Genomic DNA, 18,217 nt, shown 5'->3' with positions numbered 1-18,217 from the left:
TTTTCACTTTGATTATCATTTAAACTAATCAATTAATTGAATCTTAATGATAGTTACCTTTTTTTTTTACTTGATGATTGAATCAATTGATAATAATAGTAAATGATGATCACCTTGATATCGATATCAATGTTGATTAACTGTTATCATCATCATAATCATCATGGTGGTAAATCAAATAAGTTCATCATCATGATTGATTCCCATGAGAATCAATGATAATTACCAACAATCAAATTCAATAGAAAATTTCCAAATTTCTCCCTGAGAGAGAGAAAAAGTTAAACAATCTCCATTTCCATTTCCTCTTCCGGCACGGTGGTCAGTGAGTATTCACCATCGATAATATTGACCCTTGGGATACGTCTCAATGTCGCAACTGTATGAATATTACCATCACAATCTTCAGCCAATTTATAATCACTCTCACAGCAAACAGCATGATTAACAAGCTCCTGTAAACAATTAATTGAAACAATTAACTTCCAATCATGATTCCAGGCAAGAAAATGATTCCAATGTTCAATTGAGTCTACAAATTTAAAATTAACTCATTGAAAAGTCAAATGAAACAACCATCATTGATCAACAATTGATACGATAAATTAATCGGACACTTGATTACCCTGATTAACTGATTAACTTTGCTCAACAATTTAGTTGAAAACGTTCAATTGAAAACTTATAGGGAATTAAATTAATGTTTCAATTTAACTTTCAATTCAGGTTTTCAACGTAAATTCAACTCCGGTGGTCAATTGATTAACATTTAAGTTTTTCTTATGATTATGATTATTACCTTGATTTCTTAATAGTTAATTAAGTATAAAAAAAAGGTCCATCACGTGATTAAGTAATTAATAGACTAATGAGAGTCGCGTGCGGTTATTTTAACATGATTATAATGATTACATATGAACAATCATGATAATATTATTTATCCATTAATATATGTATGAATTTTGAGAAGAAAAAAAAAAGATAAACAACAATTTAAGTTACATGATATTTGGACTCATCTTCAGACTGCCCTCAGGCTATTTGGCCTTTTGTTTGTCTTTTAATGTTTTCTTTTCACTTCTAATATCATTTGCCTTTTTTGTTAATCTCAGGTTATAATCAATTAGTTGATTGGATGGCTTGCAAATTAATTGTAATGGTTAATATTTTCACCTTAATTTGGTTCATCAATATATCGGGTTGTTGTCCACCTTCAACAATTGAAGCCATTAACTTTGATTCATATTCCTTATTATCTTTCAGATTAAGATGATGTTAATTGTATTGCCATTAATTAAGATCATTTTTGAGACAATTTGGATAAATGATGATAATGGATATAAGAAAGAAAGAGAATAATCAAATTAGTGAAATGAAATTAGTTCAGAATTGCAAACGCATATGAAAACATAAACCGACGATTGAGTAACAATTAACTCTCAATTAAACCAATCCCAACATCATCATCAACAACGAAATCATCTTCCTTTTTTCATCTTCAAACAATTCGTTATGTTTTTTTGTTAACTGCTCTCTTGCAGTGATTGTAGTTAAACCTCCTCCCTCTTCATCTCTCTCTCTCTCTCACTCACTTACTCACTAGCTCATTCTCTCTACCTCCCTCCTTCCTCCTCCTCCTCCTCCTTACTGAAGTTTTATATTTCAATATTATGGAATCAGGGTGGCCCAAGTTATAGCAGAAAAGAGGGTTACCATTTTGGAAGAAGAAAAATAAAGAAGCTTCAAATTCACTTTATCCTTGTTTTCCACTTTTTACACAAGCATCATCTTCATCATCATCATCATCATCATCTCTCTTCCTTTTCTCTCTCTCTCTCTCTCGCTCTCTCGCTCTCTTCTTATGACCACCGAGTTGGTTCCTATTGCATTTCTACAAGTAAACTGAACAAGAAATTGGTGAATCTTTTACTCTTCAAACTTTTTTTCTTCAGATTCTTCATCTTCATCTTCATCTCTCTCTCTCTCTCTTTCTCAACGTTGCGGTCATTTTCATTCTAAAACGATCTCCAATCGTTTATCAATCATTTAATACCTTTAGATTATAATCTATTGACCAACACAAATTAAATAGTTATTCCAATTAAATCACTTAACAAATATTACCAATTGTTAGCTCTTGTTTACTTGTAATTTAATTTTTATCTTATTCTCTCTCCTATTATTGATGAATTTACAATTGTAGTATTAAGATTACAGTATTTTCCCTTTACATATACAAATCTTATCCAACAGCTAATGATTGATTTATTACAACCAGAGAAAAATATTTGCTCAACTTAATTACAAATATTAATTATCGACGGAAGTTTATTTACTAATCGATAGATGGCGCTTTTGCAAGAAAAAAACTTTTCTTCGAAAACTTAATTAATGTTCAATAATTTAGTCCACTTACTTTGAAATGAGTAACATTTTTCATTAAGATCGGCAATTGAAATTTTCTCATCAAGAACCATCAATGGAATCGCCGTTGAACTGTCATTACATTTACAAATTCCCACAGTATTGGAAGAGATGACAAACGGAATGTTAGTTGAACAATTAGTTACGAACCCACCTCCACCTCCACCACCACTGCCCACATCAATGTTGGTCCCACAGTCTGTCAAAGTGACTGTCCCACCACCGCCACAATTAACTGGATTACCATTTACCGATCCACCAACAGAATCATGACTAAGTTCAGTGGGAAATTTGATTCCCTGGTTATGTGAATTATTTGCTGTTGTAATCGTTGATTGTTGATTTAACTTTTTACTTAAACCATTTTCATCATTATGATGATGGTGACGATGATGAAGATGATGATGACCGGACTGATTAGAGGTAAAAGCGGTTAAACTGGACGATGAACATGAATCATTGGGCTGAACGGCCGATATAAAGGGAATGTTTCGCTTATAGTAAATAAGAGTGGCCCATGAAATCGTTAGACAACCAATCGAACCACCGATTAGAAGGATAACAATTAAAAGGGTTGTTCCCATTCCAGCGATTAATTTGATCTCACTGGTCGATTTACGTTCACCCGCGACGGTAGCAACAATCGACATCAATGGATTATCACGATCGATAACAATTGGATCGGAAAGTGTTCGAGTTCGAACAAATTCCCTCGAAATTGTACTTTCACCAAGTTTATTTCGACTCGATATAGTTACTATATATTCACTCGCTGGACTTAATGAGTCGATGGTGAAAACTGTTGACCCTGTGGGTGGATAAGCATAGAAATAATCAGAGGACAACTTGACCTGTTCCCCTGACAATGTGGACGATGATGAGGTCAAAAACGATCCAAATGATGATGTCAGTGAAATCGGTGCCAATGAATAATCACTTTTGATGAGTTTATATCTAATTCTGAATGATTGTTCATGTCCACCATCAAAACTGGGCACCCATGAGATGGTCAAACTATTATGTGTAACATTGACCAGAGTTAAATTAACTGGAGCTTCCGGAATACCTATTAAACAATTAAAGTTAACAGTTAATCATCACAATCAAATAAAGGTAACTCTCAATATCAATCAATCAAAAATCAACATCACGATATTTTCATAGTTTCAAATTACATTTCGAGCCTTGATTTCATATATTAATAAATATATTACTTATAACAATTTAAAGTAACAATTTAAGTTTTTAATTTAATTGTTAACAATCAGTATGATAACAAAAACTAAATCATTTAGATCTCGAGTTACAATTTAATCTTGAAATGATTTTCTGTTTTCAAGACAAATTCAATTACTTGATCATTTAAATTGTATTGATATGTTATTATTATTATTATAATTAAATAATCATTGATTAAATTGTCTGATTACCTTATACTTATTGTGGTTAAATTGATTATCTCATGATAATAGGAAAGGTAATATGTCGTGTTAATATAAATGTTTACCTGTGATTACCTGTGATAACTTGGGTTTACCTTTATTATCATTGATTAGCATCATCATAATCTGAATTTATCTTAATCATTTATCATGCAATCACGAATCACTAATCAAATTGTATGATATGATATTTGAATTAACTATTATCATTATTATTATTTAGTAAATAATTTTAAACATTTAAACGATAACAAAATAATCAATTGTTACGATTTAACTAATAACATGTAATTTTAGTTAATCATGATAATCTTATGAAAGATTGGGAAAAAAACGAAAATTATTTCAATTTAACTTTAGTATTAATCTCTTGATTAACTTAATCGAGATCAATTTTCTTGATTGTTGTTATTGTTATCATTATTTTTCTTTTCTCTAGCAACATTGGTCACGTGAGATGATACGGATTAGGATATGAAGATGAAGATGAAGATGATCAATAATATGAAACGGAAATTGTTTTCTTGCTTTCTCATCATCATCAACCTTTAACCTTACCTTCAACCCTTGAAGGCTTGGTTTCATTTGGAAAGTGACCAATGTCCCTTTTGCTGGTTTACGATGTCTTAACTTTTTTCTTCTCTCTCTCTCTTCTTTAAGATGATGATGATGAAAAAGAAAGAGAAAGAGAGAGAGAGAGAGAGAGTAGAAAACCGTTTATACTACAAACATAGCTTGAGGCCCTATTACAGGGTGGTCTCTATCTTAATCCATAAATATACATACAGATATTATCCATTCCCAAAGAGAAATCATCTTTCTCTTTCTTTTTTTCTCTTTCTTTTCCATCATCATCTTCAAGCTTAGCTACACATACAAGGGGGTAGTGAGCTGAGTGAGCAAGTAAAAAGTTGAGTATTGCCTTAATAATGATATAGTTAATTTATTACCTCAAGATTGTTTGGAAGATGATGAAGTAAGAGAAAAAGAAAGAAAGAAAGAAAGAGAGGAAGACGCTTTTTTCGTGGTGGGCCATAAAAGCATGAATTGAGATTTGAAGGAAGACGAAGAAGACATAGAAAAAGGCAGAAAGAGAAGTGGAAAGAGAGAGAGAGAGAGAGAGAGAGAGAGAGAGAGAGAGAGAGAGAGAGAGAGAGAGAGAGAAACCCACCAACTGTTTGACAAAACGATCTTAGGCCAACCTCATATTGAAAACGCTCAAACCTTCAAAACGAAGTTGTAATTGAACACCCATGCTCTTTCTCTCTCTCTCTCTTTTGACATCTTCATTTTCTCAATTTTGACATCTTCAAATCTTCATCTTCTTCTTCAAGACTGACCACAGCTCTGGACATGAAGATTTCTTCAAATTTTACAGTCTCTCTTATTTTCTCTCTTCCTCCACGTTGCTCTTTTCGCTCTCTCATCGAAAGACAACTTTTCACAATTCTCTCTCTCTCTCTCTCTCTCTTTATTAGTGTTAACTATTCAGTATTCAAACCGTTTATTTTCTGTTTGTTTGTTTATTTCAATCAATAATCAAACCAAAGTAGAGAAAAGAAAAACTTTTTGTTTGTTTTTCTCCTTCTTTTCCTCTCTAACTCATCATTCCACTTGTTATCATCACCATTACAGCTAACCTACAATTTACAATTCGACACCGAAACAATTAAAACAATTATGTAACCTTAGAAAATTAGATTTGTCAAAATCAGAACAAATCAATTCGATTTTCTCATAATCAAGATTAGTTATCACAATCATAATCACTCTAATTCCCAATCAATCGAATAATCTATCAAAGACATATACAAGTATTGATAATTTCTCAGTTATTACTTAATTAGATTTTAATATTAGTCGAATGATAAGTTTGCACCAGAGAAGAAATTTTTTCTTCTATTCCAATAGATGGCACTGACATTCATCGAACTAGAAAAAAGTTTTTTTTTGTTCGTTTCCACGATTAGAACTTTTTTTTCGTCTTCTCTTTGTACCATTGAAAATTTTCGCTAATCTATTCACTCTCAGTGTGTCTTATTGAATTGAAGTAAAAGTTTAATACAATTTCAATTGTAGTAAAAATTTACACAATGTTAACTTTTAATTGTTTAAATTAATCCGTTAAAATGGTTTAACCTTCATTAACAATTGAGAATCAACAATTGACATTCAAATATTTCTCAATCATTCAACTTGATACGATGTACATTTAACTTAATCGGCTTATGGACCATTATTATCACCTCAGTGACCTTGAATAATGCTTATTATTATTATTATTATTATGTCCAGTTTATTATATTGTCCAGTCGGTCAGTTTTTACCTTTTCTCAATCCAACCCTGATGAACAATCAAAACTAATCAACCAACTGATAATTAACAACCAATAAACTGCTACATAACTAAAATACGTGTCTAAATTTGTGTAAATCATTTTGATTGTTCAATTTATTAGCTAATCAACCCAACAATTAAAACTTCAAAGGAACCAAAAAAAACAGAATCCAGGAAACAATTAAGAGAAGATAAATTTTCTCGTTTTTTTTACAATAAAATTGATTAACTTTTTGTTTTTCTAACGATAGAAAAATATTATCAATAAATTATGATGATTAAACAATCAACTGATTATGATTTGTGTCCGTTGATTGTTGTTTTCATAGAGTTAAGAGCAAAAAGTTTGATTAATTGTTGACAAAACAACGAAGAGGAAAAAAAGTCTCAACAAAATCAAGATTTTAAAGAGAAACGTAAAAAAATTAAGCTCATAAATCTTGATGATTAACAATCAACCATTTCTCTTAAATCATTTGGTACAAAAGGGAGAGAAGAAGCAAAAAAAAATTAATTTTAATTTAGTTTGGAGAGAGTCAGAAAAATATGATTAACTTAATTTAAAGGTTAATTTATGTTGGTCCATTGAATTTGAATTACCATGTTTGCTGGATTTGCTGCTGTTAATGTTGTTACAATTGATTAATTGTCACTGATTCGGTACAGTAATTGAAATTGTTACTTTGTTAATTTATTATTAAGCATTTTAAGCTTGAGGCCACTTTGAGTCTAACGGCGGATGTACTTTTGTTTTCAAGCTTTTCATTTACACTTTTCTGGCCCAGGGGACAAAGAGGAATAGACGGAGAGAAAAAAAGAAAGAAAAAAAAAGAACTGAAAGAAAGAGCGGAAGTCTCACAAGTCCGTGCTGTCGTGATCGTCATTCAAGAAGTGGACTAGAACGGACTCAGGGTGGTCCAATGCAGATACACACACATACATACGAGATTATTGTAGACACAAGTAAAGGTCAATAATAACACCAAAGGAAAATAATAAGATCTGTGAAACAAAAGAAACCAAAAAAGAGGCTCAATTGTAAATGGACGCCATTGACCATTCAATGTTATAATCTTATTGCTTCTGCTTTGTCAATGAATGACCAATGGAATGAGAGAGAGAGAAAGAGAGAGAGACGATAATTTGACCAGAGCAAGTGAGGAACACGAGGATTGAAAAAAGAGAAGGAAAAAATTTCCAACGAACTGACCATTGAAAAGAAAACAAAGCTTCTTTTTTCCATCTAACTGAGTGACCTCCGCTTGGTCTATCTCTCTCTCTCTCTCTCTTCTTTCTCAGTGCTGCATGTATGTACATTTACTTGTAAATCGTATTCGTGGCTCCATTAACTTAACTAACAGAAAAATAATAACCAAAGGAAAAAACTTTGCTACTCTTACCTTTTCATTTTACCTTTTTAAACCGTTACAACATTTTTCACGCTTCTCTTTATCATTATCATACCATTAGCATCATTATTTTACTGACCACTAGTTTATAAATGGTCAACTCAATAGATAGAGATTTGGTTTACATTTCAACAATTTCCTATTCTAAGCTTGATTATTTGTGATCAACACAATTTCAATTCATTACAAGAACCAATTGGACTAAATTGTAACAGTATCACTTCATTTGCTATCAAATTGAACAGTAATTAAGTAATTACTTGACATAAAACTGATTGTTGATTTGATTAAGTTTGCAATAGATGAATTTTTTTGTTCTTAATCAACTTACTTTTTCTGACCAATTCAAAATCAAAAATATCTTGACCAAGATAATTGAAGGCAATACAACGATAAGATCCAAAATCGTTTTCCATTACATTGTAGATGATTAAATTACTTTGATATCTATTTGAACTGATAACTGGATTAACTGGATAATTAACATTGTTTATATTACTGGTGATCATTGATTGATTACTGGAATTGACATTAACCATATTGTTGCTGTTGTTGTTGTGGTTAATCATGTTACTGTCATTAACTGTTATCGTCTCGTTAATTATTTTATATTTAAATGAATTTTCCATACCATTAACTGACCAATTAAAGTTAACAATTGGATAACCATCAGCTTGACAAGTTAATTTAACAAAATCTGAACTAATTTCCGCTGCAATTTTACGTTGATTACGTTTAATTAAAATATTTGGTGAATATTCAACTGGCACCCAAATCGTTTGGACGGAGGCGATCAAGTTTAATGAATTATGAGCTGAACAACTATAATGACCAGTATCACTTCGGGTAACATTATTAACCGTTAAGATGGACACATAGTGACCTGACCTTAACTCAAGGCTATATTTAACCCTAAACCAATCCATGGGAGGTCCATTGTCTCCCCTAAACCATTTAACTCTAGGCTCAGGGTTAGAGGTTATTAGACATAAGAGTTGAAAATTATCATCACCCTCAGCGGGCCATTGGTCAGTTTTACCAAATGCTCGGCGTATCTTTATTGGTTCACTTATATTGGCAGAATCTGAATTGAAGGAATAATTAATTAGAGTTGAAAAAGAAAAGGTAAGTAGGAGGTAAAAGGTGAGAGAAGAGGAGGAAAAGGAAGATGAAAAGGAAGATAAGAGAAAGAAAAAGAAATTAGTTATTGAGCTAATTGCCGAGAAACCGACTTACCCCCCACCCACTCGTTCACCTTGCAAAGAGTTAATTGTAATCAATAACAATTCCAATCGTAGAAGAGCAAAAAAATGTTCAAAATATAAAGAAAAATCAACTTCAATCATCAACTTTCAAAGAGTAACAATTAAATTGTTTTCGTTAATTAATACTTCAAGTGTCGCCATCTCTTGTACGCTTGGAGATTCATTGCTAACGATTTTTTTTTCTTCTTCTTCGTTATCTTCAAGTGATCAATCAATTTACACTAATGTAAAGATGACACCTAAAGTTAATTAAGATTTTAAGTTAATTATGATCTTTATAACTGTTGAGAAGGTAAATTTAATGGAACATGATGATGAGAGATTTTATCTTCTTTTGCTTTTTCTTGTAACGAAAGGAAAATCGTTGAAGAGGAAAAAAAAAGAAATAGAAAAGAGATAAATTGTTAGACTTTGATGGAAACTATTGTTATTTGCTCTTTGTTTTCTATTAATCATTTACTTTCATCTTAATTTTTAGTGTCTTCAATTAGTTTGATTGCTAAATGAAGAAGATGATGATGATATTGATCAGAAGACAATTACTTTCCATCATCATCATCATCATAGTAATAATGATAATCTTTCATTGAGAGATTTGTTTGTATGTGTGTGTGTGTGTAGATTTTGATGAAAGAGACAAACAATAAACTGAATTAAGAGTCAAGAGTCTTGAGAGTTCAGGTAAAAATGATGATGGAAAAGAAAAGGTTTACTTTATCATCCACATCCTCTTTGTTTTTCATCTTAATTGAACATCATTGATGAAAGATGATCAAGAGTTGGAACCATTTTAATAAAAGACTTTAGGTTGATGATTTTCATGATATCAACACCAAACATCATCATAATCAATTCTTTAGTAAATATTGATACAGAATAGTATTTATATTCAATCTTCATCATGGTCAATACATCAATTCCATCATCATCAGGTAAGAAACAAAAAATTACACGAAGATAAAGTAAAAAGTAAGTAGGAGGTAATTCAATCATTTCAGAACTTTTTTCTTCTCGTTCAGAACAAAAAAGAACATGAAAAAAAAAATCAATAACAAAATTAGTTGATTGTTCATATATACGATTAAAGATGAAAATCATGATTAAGTCCAGTAGATTTTGATTAGTGGGCCAAATGAATATTATTACCATGAATTAGAGATGAAATGAGTTCACCGATAAAACCTTATGAGTTTTTGCTCATTAAAATTGGAACAAAGTTTCCAGTTGAAACTGTCATCATGTAAGAATAAATTGATTTACATTTGCAAATAGTTTTTCAAATGAAAATCTAATTGATTGTGATTACAATTCCCTTGTAGATTAATCAATTTTAATGATAAACAAAGTGAAAAAAATGATCAAATTTACATGGTACTTTCTTCCTAATGATGTTGTTATTTATTCAAAGATGAAACTAAATCAACTTTAAAGTTTTTCCAACAGAAATTAACTCACTTGAGAATCAGTTTCAATGAAAAGTTGATAATATTAATATATTTTCATGGTAAATGCAAAGTTTCATATGTATCATAGTGATAACTGTTATCATGATATAAGAAAATAATTAGTTGAAATAATGATTAGAGTTGGAAATTAATATCAGCTAAATTAGTTTGATTATCTTGTTGTCTATTGGTAAAATAATGATGTGATTAACTTTCCAATTTTTGTTCATTATTAATAAAATCGATTCAAGAAATTTAGATTAGCTCAATTGTTATTACAATCGATCGGTTAATCAAATTGGCTGGTTAAGTTAAACCATCAAACTGTTGATGATTTAACAACAATCAACCTTTCAAATTGTTATAAATATTATTACAATTTCGGTTAACCGTTAAGTTTACTTTAACTGTTGAAATGCTCACAGAAATTTGCTTGTTTGATTCAATAGCCTCAGGCGATATTGATCTTGTGCTTTCATTGAGATGAGATTGTTGATCTTGATCATCTTTAGTTGAAATGAAAGGTTAACATTGATATTGCAATATCATCAGCAGAAATACAAAACCATGAACATAAAGATTCAATCTATCACCATGAAATCGAGCTCGAATTCAGAGTTATCTAAACATTTTCTTCGGAACTTTTCCTGAATCTCCATGTGAATATAAAATCATCAGTTCGTCATGATCGTCAGAATGACCAACGTTAGTGAAAATTACTCTCATTTGAAACTGTTGATTGTGAATCAAATTTCCCGTCTAATTAATTCAGATAAAGTTCTGACTCGAGATATAATAATGATGATTAATTTCTTTTTCAGATTCACAACTAGAACATTTTTTTATCTTCTTCAACTCAGAACTTACTCTATTATTCATCTAATATACTCAGTATATTCCATTCTATTATCATAAATACATCGACAGAAAAAAATTCAGTTGATTAATTGTGATTAACTGGAAATGCAAGAAAAATAACCAACATGAAAAGTTAATTCAGATCAAGTGTTATGATTGGTAATCATCAATGAGAACATCTCATTGACTCGTATATCAAGAATTACGGAAAAAAAGTTCACATGTAATTCTGAATTCATAAGTTTATATATTCATCAAGCTCCATCATGAAAAAAAGAAGCGGAAAAAAGTTCATCAGAACTTTTTTCCCTTTACAATATCGAAGATGGAAAAAAATTCTTGATTCTAATCCAATAGATTCTATTGGCAATGAACCTAATCAACTTTGTAATTTTGTGTTTTTTTTCTGCCTCATCATCATTATCTTCATTATCTTCATCATCATCTCTATTACTATTATTACCATGACTTTCAGTGCTGAGTAAAACCCTGAACTCTCAACGATTAACGTCAGAATCAATTATCACTTTGACCCAATTTTCACTTCTATGAGTTTTTTTTCACTCATTTTTCAATCATAATTTTTTCCCTGCAACTAATTTTTTCCTGAAAACATCATTATCCTTGATTGTTGTTAATATTACATTGTTATTATCATTGTTTACAACAATTAAATCATCCACCATAATCATAATCACCATCACATCATTTAGGATGATTGAAAATTCCGTTAATCACTTTCCAATAATTATATTAGTTATTTATATCAACTAAAATGTTGAGAGAGAGAAAAAAAATTTCAAACTAATTAGAGGAAATTGTTATTGTTAAAATTGGATCATAATTTAGCAAATGATGCAGTTGACTTGTAACAATCGATGTTTGTAATTAAATTAACTTTTTAATTGAAATTTCAGTCAATTGAGTTACGAATAAGCATATAGCAATAATGAACATGAAATTGTCTCTTTATCCAAACACTAATCCATAGCTCCATGTACCTGATCAAAGCTAATCAAAGGCTGAAGATTATCATTCTCACAAAACTGACCACCAGGTACAAAGATTTACCTGTTTACTTTTTAAGAGGATTGACCAAAATTAGAGCCAAAGATAAAGAAGAAGAGGAAAAAAACAAGAAGCAAAGAAAATCCAATTGAGGAAAAGACTTGACCAGTGTAATAGACTGACCAGAGAGTAGATAAAATTTACCTAATAACATTGATCATCATTCTTAAGGTGTTGATAATACCTTTTAATAGTAAGTTAGAAAAATTAATACCATTAGTAGGGATTAGGATGACCATCATTATGATGACCGTTATAACGAAAAAATAAAAAATAAAGAGAAAATCGTTAATACTGACCAATGGCCATCTACATGTACATGTAATACTATTGTTGATAAACAATTTTTACCTCATAAAGGTGAATTATTATCTGGTCATCTTTCAGTCTTAATTATATTTCATCCTTAAGTTCATACATTTAATAACCAAAGGTGGACACTCAACACTTTACCCACCTAATGATCACGTTGACATTAAGACACTGGGTCAAGATAAAGATAAATAAAAACTACTTATACTTTTTTTTCATCCTTGTTAATCAATTGTAAATTCAGCCATAATCATCATCAATAGATTAATATTATCATCATGATTATTATCATGAACAAGTTGATTGGTACATATTTAACATTAGTTAATGTAATTGAATGTTTATACATTATTATTACTTCAATTTCCGAACCATTTTATTTATGTATTATCATTATTATTATTTTTCTTCTTCATCTCTTATTGCTTGAATTGAATTCAGTTCAGTTCCGATACGAAAATGGAAATAATAATAATATCATCATGGAAAAAAAACTATAAGAATATATTGTCAATTCTCTTGAGTATATTTCACTTTTTTTTTCTTTTATCATGATAATCATACATGAGATCTTATTATTATCTTATAATATTTACTTTTCTATTCTATTGTTTCCAGAGAGATCTTTTTTTTTGGTGATATCATCTCTCTCTCTCTCTCTCACTCACTCTCTCATCTATTTACTAATCAGTGGTTGGTAGTCATTGTTACCTGGTAATTTGTATAGACAGATGAAAACTGTTACAATGCTAATCATGATAACATCAATGGAGAAACAAAAAAAATATTATCATGAAAACAGCAACAATCATATTAACATGATTATTATCAGGTAAAGTGTATTGGTAATTGAGTTGAACCTCAATTGAATAGGTATTAATGTTAATAAGGTTACCTGGGTAACTTGATTGTTAAATGTAAATGATACTGATAAAGTTAATCAAAATAATAGTTTACAGGTAAAGATAATGATGATGATGATTAAGATTAACTGTTTGTTTAGTCTAAGATAATAAAGGATTAAAGGTTAATAAAGAAAGAAGATTATCAATTACAATTGAATTTATCATGTATTCAATCAATGAACTAAGTGTCTAGAGAACCAGAACTTTTAGTTAACTCAAGAGTTCCAATCGAATACGTTGAAGGATAGAAATAAAAACTTTTTCGAAACTTTTTTTTGGTTCGAGTTTCGTTTTTTTCTAAAGATTTTTTCCCTCTCATTCAAAGTGAAGAAAGAGAGAGTGAGTGATTTGATAAGATGAAGAAGAGAGAGAGAGAGAGAGAAATGATGACGATAATAGATATCGGTAGATAAGTGGTGGAAGTAAGATGAGGAAACAATTAGTAGAAAGACTTGAGCCTTAGTGTAAAGGGAGTGGAGGTGGGACATGACATGAAGAAGGTAATAATAATAATCTGGAGGAAAAAAAAGAAACTTTTTTTCAGGGTAAATGCCCTAAAGGTAAATAAGGTTCAGATGAGCCCATAGAGGTGGGTAAATAATTACCCTACCTTTCAATATGAAACAAGTCTCTCTGGGCTAGTTTGTAGTTTTCTTGGAGTATCTCAATGAACAATAATAATGATCTTAGGTAATGATAAAGTTTTAGGTCCAGTTGCCATCATTTCTTGACCATTATCATCATCATCATCATCCAACATTATCCAACTTTTGTCTACTCATTTTTAATCTCATCTTTCTAACTCTACTGATGCTGATGGTTAGAAAAAGTCAAAAAGGTAACCATTTAGATTCTCAACTTGAGGATAAAAGATGAAGATGATTCCTTGATGATGTTGACCCTACAATTAGGATATTTAGCTTGTAGGGATATAAACAACAAAGGGAAAATCCAAAGAGTTGGAGTAAAAGTCCATAGGAAAATGAAGAAAGAGAGAAAGTGAGATTGCATAAGGAAACATTAAGCTACTATGATGAGACTTCTCATGAGAATTCAATACAGAAGACACTCATCTTGATCCGCATCTTCACCAGGTTTTATCTTTATTTTCATCATCATCATCATCATCATCATCAGTAGTAGTAACAATGTACTATTATTACTTTATTAGAGGAAAATCTTTCTGCCAACAATTTCAATCCTCAATGTCTTTTCATCACCATAATCATCATCAAGTTCAGATCCATAAGCTATCATGATGATAGAGAAAAGATAAACATTGAGGAAATTATTTTTTCTCTTCAGAACTTTTTTTTTATCATAAAAAGTTCTGATAACTTGAGAATCGTATTCATTAGTTTTAGACTAAATTGCTTTTGAATCCTCACCGATAATACTTAGTACACTTTTTTTTACTGGTCAAACAATTTGATACAATTTCAGGTTATCACAATAATGATAAGATTTATATATTAATCTGTACAAAGTGAGTGTACAAAGTCAATTGCAATCAAATTACATTATTATTATTAGTTAACTGTTAATTTGATTCAGTTTAGTGTTTCCCATCCTCACCATCATTATCATCATCATCTATTTTTTTTCATTGATTAATTTATCATTTCATTCAACATAACGAGCATGATATTATTATTATATATATTGTAAGCTTATTATTAGTTGATTCATTTTTTTGCTCTTATTTTGATGTTCAACCATCATGATGATCATCACTGAATCAACTCTCAGTTTCATCATCAGCTGAGTTAAGATGTTACTTATAAACAACAACAAATGATAATGATGAAGTTGATGAAAGGATTTTTTTTCTTCCTCATCATGTTGATGATGATGATCAAGTTTAACTAGTGGAAACATTAACGAAATGAAATGATGAGAGTGGCTTATAGAGTGAAGGTGGAAAAGGAGGAAGTGGGTGGAAGAAAAAAAATGGAAACACTAAGAAGTCTCATTCTCTTTCTAGTTAATTACGAAAAGTTAAGCTGAGAAAATGGTAGAAAGATGAACCTTCATCTGTCAGAAGATTCGATAGAAAAAAAAGTTCTGATAAACAGAATGTTGGAATTCTTTTATCAAGGAAAGAGAAAAACTAGGAAAAAGAAGAGAAAAAAATCTTTACTAATCAGGCTATTCTTTCACTCTGGTTCCTGAGAACTGACTGATTATCATTGAGAAAATTAATCTATTATTATTGTTATTAGGAACCTTTCCACCTTCTTCTTACGGTCTACTAACCTGGGCCAAAGTTTGGGAACTTTTGCTAAAGTCGTAATATTTTATGAACTAACTGAACAAATAATTTGAAAATTATTTCGATTATTGTTAATTAATTTACATATCGATAGAAGAACAAAAAATCTCAATTATTTTGGCAGTTCTGACGAAGTTGAGTTCCAAAGCTGGATAAAAAAATCGATGAGATAATTAAACTTGTAAATGAATTTCAAAAAGATAAAATCCATTCATCGATGATCATCTAGTGTTGCGATGATACTTTACTTTTGAGTAATAGCATCGATACCCCACTTTGTGTCAAAGCCGATACTTTGTGGCTTAGTACCGATACTTGAAGGCAAATAACCAAAGGAAAAGAATCAGATAAAAGCGGAAAAAGTTCAGAAATTGTCATTATCTTGGATTATTAGCTCGATTTTCGGCCAAAACACTTTAAATATCGAGTACCACTTGCTTTTACACAATACTCGATAGTATCGATACTTTTTTTTGAGCACTGATACTTTCGATCGATACTTTTCTCAACTATCACACAACATATTGATCATCTGAAAGTTCATTGTGAAAAATCCATCTTAATATGACTTAGAATATGATCAAGCCGAAACAATTAGTTTCTGGTTAACAACAAATAAATTCTCCATGAATCTCTGCCACTGATACCGATTGATCACTGGATCTCTAAGTACAAGTCATCTCCGAGCACACATTGTCTCAGCTGATGACAAAATAATTTCATCAACTATTTAAATTCAGTTTATGAGAAATGCTAATTGTCTCAATCAAAACATTTAACGCAATGATCTTGATTTCAATTCACATCAAATTAAATGCGATTTTTGACGATTATTTATTCTCTCCTGGCTCTCTTTCAATATGTCGATCAAATTTTGCAATCCAGTTGGATAGCCATCTTCATGATTTCCCAATATCCATGGCGAAACATGATCAATGGTGACACCTTTCGGTAGAGGTATTGTCTTAGCAAAATCAATCATCTAAACACCCATATTATCAAATTCTGTAAATTCTTGGAAAACGGTTTTCAACTTATCACGAGTTCTCACTGAGAATAAATCTTTGGCAGTAGTTTTTATTGTTTCTGTCTGCTCAATTGAAGACGGAGAAAGGGACATAAAATTATAAAATATAAATAATTATACTGTATACTTTTATATCTCTCTCTCCGTCTTCAATTGAGCAGACAGAAACAATAAAAACTACTGCCAAAGAATTATTCTCAGTTAGAACTCGTAATAAGTTGAAAAACGTTTTCCAAGAATTCGGAGAATTTGATAATATGGGTGTTTAGATGATTGATTTTGCTAAGACAATACCTCTACCGAAAGGTGTCACCATTGATCATGTTTCGCCATGGATATTGGGAAATCATGAAGATGGCTATCCAACTGGATTGCAAAATTTGATCGACATATTGAAAGAGAGCCAGGAGAGAATAAATAATCGTCAAAAATCGCATTTAATTTGATGTGAATTGAAATCAAGATCATTGCGTTAAATATTTTGATTGAGACAATTATCTACTGTATTTATTAATAGCTTTGTTCACTTAAAAAACAGAAACTGAGGTACCCAATGATTAGTAGATAATCTTAATTTACAAAAAAAGCATCTCAACAATTAATGCATGTTAAATTATTCATTGTATGTATTAATTAAAACAATTTTATTCTATTCCATCTTTATCTTATCAATATTCCACAGAATATTGCAAAAATAAGAACTTTCTTTTGTTCGATTCTAAGAATCAATGTTAAAATAATAACAATTTCTGTTTCATCATATCAATGCCAGAAGAGAAGATGAAAAAAATGAGTAGAAAATTGTCATCATCTCTTCATCGTTGGCAATAAGTTGCTTTCAATCCTTTTTGATTGAGAGACAATCTTATTCCCATTAAATGTCGACCTAATTGTAGCATCAAAGTTTCATGTCTACCGGTGTTATCACATATAAATGATCATCACCATCATCGTTATTGTTGTTATTTGTTACCAAAAACTCCCACTTATTGATGGCATCGTTTTTTTGACTTTTTCGCTTTGCACTTTGTTTACTTCAAGAGATATGAATTTCTATTCAGTGTAGACATTATATACAAAGCAGTATAATAATAAGCAGATGACAACGAAGCAATTATCAAACTTCAATGTCGATATTCAAGGTGCATGAATGACCATTAACTGTATCTTTAACCATTGAAAACTATTGAGATAAACGCCTAAATTAAACTCATAATGAAATAAATGTATTGTATTCATTTATTAATCATCTGATCATTAGTATGTTATTGGCAAAAGAAATTGAATTATAAATTTCATAATAAACCTGAGCCAGACTCAACTTTTTCTGTCTGATTAATGAACATTTTCCTTTTATCAGAACAACATGGAGAAAGATGATAGATAAAATAACATGGTAATAATGAGAAGCAAATGAATGAAATAAAGATTTCAACTGCTCGTCAACTAATT

General features: G+C 30.4%; 1 protein-coding gene across 1 annotated transcript in view; it reads right to left on the bottom strand.

Annotated features, from left to right (window-relative positions):
• LOC128392688 (nephrin-like) overlaps positions 1-18,217 on the bottom strand; it is a 78,314-nt gene that overhangs the window by 994 nt on the left and 59,103 nt on the right. The window contains exons 8-11 of the mRNA XM_053352754.1: positions 7,945-8,697; positions 2,417-3,490; positions 1,174-1,256; positions 58-455 (exon numbers count right to left, since the gene is read on the bottom strand). Coding sequence (XP_053208729.1) covers positions 282-455; positions 1,174-1,256; positions 2,417-3,490; positions 7,945-8,697 — 2,084 coding nt within the window. The 3' untranslated portion in view covers positions 58-281. The remainder of the gene's footprint in view (positions 1-57; positions 456-1,173; positions 1,257-2,416; positions 3,491-7,944; positions 8,698-18,217) is intronic.

Source organism: Panonychus citri, unplaced genomic scaffold (assembly GCF_014898815.1).
Source record: "Panonychus citri isolate SS breed McGregor unplaced genomic scaffold, ASM1489881v1 Contig00136, whole genome shotgun sequence".
Lineage (NCBI taxonomy): Eukaryota > Metazoa > Arthropoda > Arachnida > Trombidiformes > Tetranychidae > Panonychus > Panonychus citri.
Note: the sequence above shows the minus strand (reverse complement) of the source record. Positions and strands in the feature narration are given on the sequence as shown.